The following is an 8,800-nucleotide window of genomic DNA, read 5'->3' as shown; positions in this document are numbered from 1 at the left end:
TATTTCAGACAAAATTAACGAGGCGGTCTCTCATTAAATTTAGACGCACTACAAGTCTTACTTTGCTTTTACATGAACAGTCGTCTTCTACTATTTGCAAACACTTCAATAACGTATGACTGGAGTTTAGTCTATAGAGGGATTTAATGGACGACACCATTAAGACGACACCTGTTTTAGTTCGGGTAACCTTTAAAGATGTCTACACAATTATCGAGTGTTTAAATATTATTTACCGTTTTTTTCTCTTCTAAATTGACAAAATTGTACCGATGGAAATCATTTTTTATAACAAGCAACTAGTGAATTGTTTGGACATACTTCTTTCTAAATCTGTTTTAATTTACCTATATATATTTGCCTATATTGTCTCTTGAGTCGATTATTATGTATCTATAAACTATTGGTTTCAAGTGTTTTCTATTCCTTGTCAAATAACATGGCATGTTTGGTAAATCGAATTTGGTGTTTTGTGCATCCCACATCTCTCTCTTCTTTCGTCTTCTCTCACACTTTTCTCCTCCTTTTTCCTTTTTTCCTTCCTTTCTTCTCTTTCCCTATTTCGTCATCTTCTCGTTTGGCCTTTTTCTAAAATCCTGTTTTCTCTTTCTAAATTCTACTTCGCTTTAAAGTAAACTAGGCTGGTCAAATGACATGTATCTCGTCAACAAATGGTAATGAAAGCATAAGCTTTCGTGAATCGTTCTTTCTCTTTCATCTGTTGACAATGGTTACAACCGATTCCATGACATTTACTCCGGCGACAATTGCTCCGCTGTAAATTTCATACACTAATCGAATGGTTAACTTCAACCCTGGATTCAACACTATACCCTACCCTAAACCTAACCCTAAACCTAACATAAAACCCTATTGAAACCCTAACCCTAACCCTACATCTTAGACGAAATAAAGCCCGGAGCAATTGTCGCAGGAGCAAATGTCGTGTCACCGTTACAACCCCCGAGATATGTTAGGTGATGTATCGCATTATGTACAAAATCTTGGTTTTAACTTATAAATGTTTTCATGACTAGGCACCAATTTATCTGCAAGAACTAATCCAGGAATACCTCGTGTTTACTTCGGTGTCAACTCTTTCTTATGGTCATAGCTCTTTTTGCAAAGATTCTGCTGGACTTTGGAACAAACTACCTTTACATGGCAAACACTGTCAGACTGTCAACCAATTCAAAAATTGTCTTAAGACACATTTATTCAAAATAGCTTTTGAAGATTAACTGATTAACTGTTCACATTGATTTTCATACGTTTGTAGTTTGTAGGTTTATTTGTATTTTTTAATTTGTATAGACATGTAGCTGTTTGTCATTATATTTTGTTTGTTATAGCGCTTAGAGATTTCGGTGAAAAGCGCTTTATAAGCACCGTTTTTATTATTTTTATTTTATTATTGTTATCCTGCAAACATTTTTCTTTTGTTTTGTTTAACTCTAAATCTTTTTTGCCTGAAAAATAAAGCTATTCATATCCATTTCTTCGCATCCATTTCCTATGTATTTATATGATACTGGTGATATGCGTTAAGGTGGGAGAGCGGGTGTGAACGGTATAGAAACAGGTGAACGACAGAGACTCGAAGGAAGAAGGAGAAGAAATAAGAGAAAGAGAGGAGTCTAAGTATAGTGAAAGGGGAAGGGTTGTCCATAGTCTGAGAATAGCGTTGAAAAGAGCCATAACTAAAGCTTTTCGACTTGCACTCATCAGAGTAAAACGCAAGAATGAAACAGAAAGCCGAAATCGATCAATATATTAAACGGAAACTAAAAAGAACAAGGCGCGAATATGACGAGCGCTGATTGGCTGTCTAAAGTCCATAGTATGTAAGACAAAAATACTATTAAATGATCTTAATTTTATAGGTTACAACGTTTTGGAATTTCGATGAGGAGGATTATGTAACAGCCGCTATCGTTCAAACATAAATCCTTCTCATCATTAATAGTCCAGTGGAACTAAACATTTTTTTGATACGCTGTTGTCCATAAAATTGAATAATTTTTCTTTGCCTCATTACATGAACTGATTGTGACAATATGATTTATAGATGGAGTTTGTATCTTCTCAGATCTCTGTGACTCTTTTATTTTTTTCTTCTATCAAGAATAAATCATATTGTCCAAATCATTTAATGGAAAGTGGCTAAGAAAATTCATTCCAGCCTTGGGGCTATAGTGTGTATAAAGAATTCGCAATTGTGGGTCGCTTAAACATACCTAACTATTGTGACGGCGTATTTTTGGTTGACAGGATTTCAAGACAGAAGGTATTTCGAAAACTTCATTTTATTAACATGACATTATTTTAACCTCCATTTTAAGGCATTGTACTCCCCTAAAAAAAAAAGGTATAAGAAATATCCTTTGATTTTAATGTCCAAATTCACTTCATTGACAGCATTAAAAATCCTGCACTTTTGCCTTGCATTATGATAATTTCATAGATAGGCTAGATCTTCAGACCATGAGGCTTTCTGGGGTGGGTGAGTAATGGCTATTTCCGTGCACATGCGCATTGATCTACGCCATACTGCCATGCATTGGAGATGTCCGATAACCGGTTCTCAGTGAAAGTGTTACATCATTGTCGTGTGGTTGTTCCTAGTTACATGTTACCTGGATCATTGCGGTGAAGATTATCATCTTGAGATATGTATATCACCCGCTGCCATAACTACCATCATCTATTGGTTTTGATATGCTTTGCTATCCTCGTGGAAATATGTCAAGCTCGCAGAAGCCGAACAGGTAAGATAGTACATTGCATTTTCATCTTGGGCAGATAGGATTTTAGATTTTCACATCGGCTGTGATTAAGGTCTATCACGTGAACGACCATTCTACTGCATATACATCTTGAATTAAAATTGCTCTTAAAGCTTAACGACCCGACATCTGGAGCAAGGTATATCCGACATAGCAAAACTAATACATGCAAGATGGATTCCATCCATGCCATGCTATCATAGATGACAGGTACATTGATTAGCTCGTTATATTATCAGGGTCATTGGAGACATCTCGTAGTGTTAGAGATCCGTGCTCCTCGAGATGAACATGTACGAAAGAGCACATAGTAATATACATAGTATTTGATATCATACATCATGTTTCAACTTTGTGCTCTGCCTGAATCAAGAACGGGGCCATCAGGGAATTGACACCCTATGTACAATGTCAAACCTGAACACCGTTTTCTTTCAACCTGTGGACGGAAAAAAGATGAATTATTCAGATGGGAGAAATAGAGGAGAACTTTGAAACAATATTATAGGTGTAAATAAAAAATGGTATGATATAGAAATATTTAGGGAACGGCCGAGCGAAGAACTTGGAAGATATTAACGTTTAAATGTCACCGTAAAAGGAGGATAAGGAGGAGAAGAGAAGTAGGAAATATTAAGCCAGGAGACAGTGGAGTCGAGGAATGAAAGAGGAGTTACTATGAATAGATAACATGGGACATGAAAGACAAGAAACTAGAAATATTAACAAATAACTGGGAAAAAAGGTACAAGATTCAGGAAATTAGACTTGAGAAGAAATGTATTGAGAAAATTAGAGACAGAGGATAGAGAAAGAAAATACAATGAATTATCTTACAGGGATCTTTAAGGAAATGAAGAAATAATTGCGTCGACCACTTTCGTAAACCTCTCGTAAAATTACTACCATAACTATTTCTCGAACGATCTATAGGAAAACTCCGCCAAATATGAATGAAAATTATAACATTAATTTATATGATGATAGTGCACCCACCCATCTCAAGGGATTTCGTAAATAAGGCACAGAGTGTCAGAGTATACTACTACAAGACACACTCACTTAGAGCCTTTCATCGTGAACCAAGAGAGCCACATGCACTGTCTTATCTCTTTTCTTATCTCTCTCCCTCTCTGTCTCTCTCTGTCTCTCTGTTTTTCCGTCTGTCTGTATCTCTCTGCATGTCTCTTTCTCTTTCTGTCTGTCTCTATCTGTCTCTGTCTCTCTCTCTCTCTCTATCGCTCTATCTCCCTCTCTCTCTCTCTCTCTCCCTATCTCTCTCTCTCTCTTTCACTCCTCTCATGCACTACCCTCTCTCTTTTGCTTCCTCTATTTATCTAAAAATTTTGCAGAGAAACATGACGTGTAGTTCTATTTTGGTCCATGACGTTAGATTGTGGAAAACTTCACACACGATGTAACTCACCACACGAAAGCGGCGACACCTAGACATGCACCTAATGTCTTTCCCTTTTTTTTTGGGGGGGGGGGGCTGCGGAGGAGGCGGGACATCTTTTTAGATTTCGATGTAACTCGAAAAATGTAGTGTTATTATTATTCAGTATTAGTATCATCACCATCATCATTATTGTTATTATTGCTGTTGTTATTATGATGGTTTATCGTCATCGTAAATGTATCATGATTTTGTTATCACTTATTATTAAAGATAAACACGTTTGTATACCTGTATAAGTTACATGCATTTTCCTAATATAGCTCGATCTATATGATTTATATTTATTCTTGTTAACTCACTGTACTTGTCCTTTCGTTACCCTTCTTTGTGTATTTTTCTCTTTCGTTCTTGCATTGTTTTATACAATTTACTTCAACCTATTTAATTGTCAAAATTAATTTACGTTCAACATGGCTATTTTTTTTTGCTCACATGTCAAATAAAGGCTCAGACATAGATTACAATAACAACAAATACGATACAAAATATGGATACATTCTAGTGATGGCAAGGTATTATACAAATATACAATGACACTAGCTGAAACTATTCGCATCGAAGGAACATCAACTAGTACTATTCTCCCGAGGGCCATCGGCCCGAGGGAGAAAAGTACTAATGATGTTCCTGAGTTCGTTCGTTCGTGTCTCCTTAGATCAAGATTAAAGTAATCTTGATCTTCGGAGTAGTTGCTACAACCGGCCGTGTCAGACACGTTGCCCCGGGGTGCGAGATAGGACTCTTGTAGCGTGCCCCCATTTAAAACAATTATACAATAACAGTTAACATTACATTTAATTAATAGTATGAAACTATTAAAATTACTCTCATGTTACGGGAAAAATATTGCATATATATATATTATGAATCAATGGATTTGGTCGATCCAGTTCGATGGCACAAACACGGCACTACTGGACAGAGATCCTAATAATTACAGAGCTTGGTCTTGCTCTGTTCGCCAGCAGTTTAAGGATATGGAATCCCGCGGCACATTACTCACAAGAGTTCTAACAAACCAAGCTTATACAGAGCCTATAATAAGTAATGTTGTGCATGTACCACCCACCCGATCGATCAAAAACTCATAACTCATAACTGAATTTTTAAAAAATGAAGATGAAGAAGAAAAAAAAAAGAAAGAAGAAAGTAAAAAGAAAAGAAAAAAAAACACGAAATGGTAACCATCTAAAACTTCATAGTTGTGATAAATATCTATAAAGATTTATCAAGCACCAAAAATAAATAATATCATGTTCAAGAAAAGGATATAATTTACACTTTGTATTCTTCTTTCGCCGGTCCTCAAATGCTCTGCCAGGCCTTGGCACACTGAAGAGCCTTCTCATTTGCTGCCACCAGGTCTTCCAGGCAGCATTGGTCAATTAGGAGTGGACATCTTAATAATAGGTGTGACATGGATTGGACGGATGTTCCACACTCGCAGTTGGTGTCTGTGTCGTCAGTATATCCCCATTTATTCATGTTGTGTTTACATCGCCCACCCCTGTGCGAAGCCTATTGAGGGACTTCCACGTCTTCCAATCACATCTATGGCCAGGGGGCAGCTGTTCCTTGGTCGGGATTGGTAGCTTTTCATGGTGGTGGTTTTCACGACGTTTCTCTTCCCGTTCCTGAGTGCCATCGGCCCGAGGGAGAAAAGTACTAATGATGTTCCTGAGTGCGAATAGTTTTAGCTTGTTCCGAGAATGAGTCATTTTATATTTGTTTTATATCCCTTCCATCTGTATTATTCCTTGTACACTTCTGTAATAACATGAACCTTATACTCACATTCACATCTACATTCAGATCGAAAAGAAATAAAGAAAATTGCACGGCTCAAATGAAACATTGAAGGATGTAAAAATGTTTAGCTGGCGCTAGTGTAGTGCAGTTATCGCACAGCGTAAATTGCATAAAATTATGGCTTGAGCTAGCACCGTGACACCGCGGGGGTTGACCGCGCAGCTGCATTTGAAATCATGTACGCGCTCGCTGGAAAAACGCATAGTTCAAGAATATGCGTTTTTTTATTGTGACGTCACGCATAGTACCTTTTTTCTAGGGAAAAAAAAGGTACTATGCGTGACGTCATCAATAAAAAGGTACTATTTCGATGTAGGCGGCAGGAAACGTCTTTTATAGTAAAACTATTCATTTTCTTGTTGTGTACACTCCTAATGCAACAATCTTACGATAAGGGATATAATAACAAATATACATAATGTCGAGTTTCGTATGGTTATGGCTTGTTTCGTTTCTTTAAGTTATATGATGTAGCAGTCTTCAAGCATATTTATCAATAAAAATATATACCATTATACACATAGAAAATGCAACTTTCAAACTAAATAGGAGTATATCGGAATAAATCTGATAAGCGAGAACTAAAGAACACTGGCTCAGACGTACCGGACACACGACTAGCTCTGAAAAATGTATGCCTTCTTTCGTGTGTCAAACTTTTAATATGCTCTTAATATGTGTAAAATTATTACTTTAGTATTTCATTAATATGCATTGACAAAATAAAATCGAATTAAATAAAATTGTTACTTTGAATATCCAGAGAAAAAAGCTGTCATCGAGATTGAGTGCTAGAAATCAAGCTTTACAAACACAATCCACTGATCAATTACAAGCTTTAATTAGAAATATTAGTCGATACTGTGCTTTTAACGGAAAGGAATGTTCTACGCATCAGCCTTTCTATGAATTGATTCTCCTCGGAGTTATTATCATTATCATCATTATCATCGTTGTTATTATTATTATTATAATTATCATTGTAATTATCATATTTATTATTATTATTGTTGTTATAATAAATATTATTGTAATTATTATTATTATTGTAATCATTATCATTTTTATTATCGTTATTGTTATTATTATTGGTATCATTATCGTTGTCATCATTTTTATCATTATTATCATTATCATCATCATCATCAATTTTAGTATTATATCATTATCATTTAGCATAATTATAGAAAATGCGTAACAAAACAGAAAAAAAAGACAATTGGACAAAATTAGTATAGATCATGCCACTACTAGAATGCCAGGGACAGGAAAAGTTAACCTTATTACTATAGCATATGAGTTTTATTTTAAAAATGGTTTGTCTGAACGATATAGGCCTACAAATACTTTTGATTCAATAGATTGCTGCATGTTATTCAAAATTGCTCGATTGGATTCATTGATTACGCTCTAGGCTTTGATTCGTCAAAAATAATGACATGGTTAAGTCTAGTGTTATGGTTAGGTATAGTGTTGAGTCCATGGTTAAAGTTCAAAATTTGGATAGTGTTGGGAATTAAACTGTGGTACGATTTATTGTCGCCGGAAGATGTATATGGCAGTACGCTTCGTATCCCCATGAAAAGTGCTTTATAAATCCATCCACAGGTATAATTATCATCATAGCTTTGGTACTCTTTTGTTGTATATACAGTGAGACGCGTTCGAACCCGTTATGGTAGTACTTCTACTGGGACATCCTCTTCCTCCCCGGCTACTGCGGATGTGATATTGATTTCATGTGCTGTAATTGGCGTGGTATGCATTCTAGGAGGTATCTACTCATGTTGCCGTCAATGGATGAAAAGTCAAGCCCAAAAAGAGGAACAGGAAAAACAGGCCGTGATTGCTACCCAAGCTCAACATGCTGCGAGTAACGATCAAGCCGCTACCAACCACGCGTTATCATCTTATACCCAACCCGGTAAAGGAACTTATTCGACAGGTCCTGGATATACAAAGACATCCATTCCACTGTATCCTCTAGAAATGGCACCACCAACTTACAATCAAGCCATCACTTCAACAGAATACACCTATCAGAGTGCAGAGGATTCTTATGAAAAGTATCGAACGGATGATGTAACTCAGGAGGCGAGTTGGCTCAGTCGGTAAAGCGTCTGCCTGTCGAACCAAAGATCCCGGGTTCGATTCCCATCCAGGCGGATGACTGAAGTCTGCGTTGTGTGTTAACGTGCCCCTTCCCTTGTTCATAGACGCAGGTTATGTCAAGTGGAAAACACTCCGTCCCTTGGATAGGACGTTAAATGGAGGCCCCGTGTACAGGAGAGTCACCACCCTTGCACGTTAAGAACCCATTGCACTATTCGTATAAGAGAAGGGGGAAACCCCGGTGTAATGGTCCACCTGCACACCCCAATCAGGCCGAGTATACGGCATCTGCAAGAATCTTCAGTATTGAAGGAGGCAGATTATCTTGAAGAAGAAGAAGAAAAAATAGTACCAGTAGCTGAGTTTCGTAGTTTTGTTTTAGCTAGGAGGAACAATTCCTTTGTATTTTCTACAACAATACAAAGATTTCTACCATCATTTATTTTCTTTGTGGACTACGTGCAAGGGTGTCGCTAGATTTGTGTATTTTTTTTTTGGGGGGGGGGGGCAAGGGACGGCTTTGTCAAAATAAGTTTTTGCTATTTGCCGACAAAGTTTTAAACAGTTTTTAACAGATACCACACCAAACTCATATCTCCGTCTAAAAACAACCCGAATCATTAATTGGATGGTT

At 36.8% G+C, this 8,800-nt stretch overlaps 1 protein-coding gene across 1 annotated transcript; it reads left to right on the top strand.

Moving 5' to 3' along the window:
• Nucleotides 1-2,583: 2,583 nt before the first annotated feature.
• LOC105437121 lies at nucleotides 2,584-8,185 on the top strand. Its single transcript, XM_011663392.2, has 2 exons — nucleotides 2,584-2,768; nucleotides 7,709-8,185. The coding sequence occupies exons 1-2, from the start codon at nucleotides 2,672-2,674 to the stop codon at nucleotides 8,167-8,169; spliced, it is 558 nt and encodes a 185-aa protein (XP_011661694.2). The 5' UTR covers nucleotides 2,584-2,671; the 3' UTR covers nucleotides 8,170-8,185.
• Nucleotides 8,186-8,800: the final 615 nt, after the last annotated feature.

Source organism: Strongylocentrotus purpuratus, unplaced genomic scaffold (assembly GCF_000002235.5).
Source record: "Strongylocentrotus purpuratus isolate Spur 01 unplaced genomic scaffold, Spur_5.0 spur5_scaffold_5, whole genome shotgun sequence".
Classification (NCBI taxonomy): Eukaryota; Metazoa; Echinodermata; class Echinoidea; order Camarodonta; family Strongylocentrotidae; genus Strongylocentrotus; species Strongylocentrotus purpuratus.
Note: the sequence above shows the minus strand (reverse complement) of the source record. Positions and strands in the feature narration are given on the sequence as shown.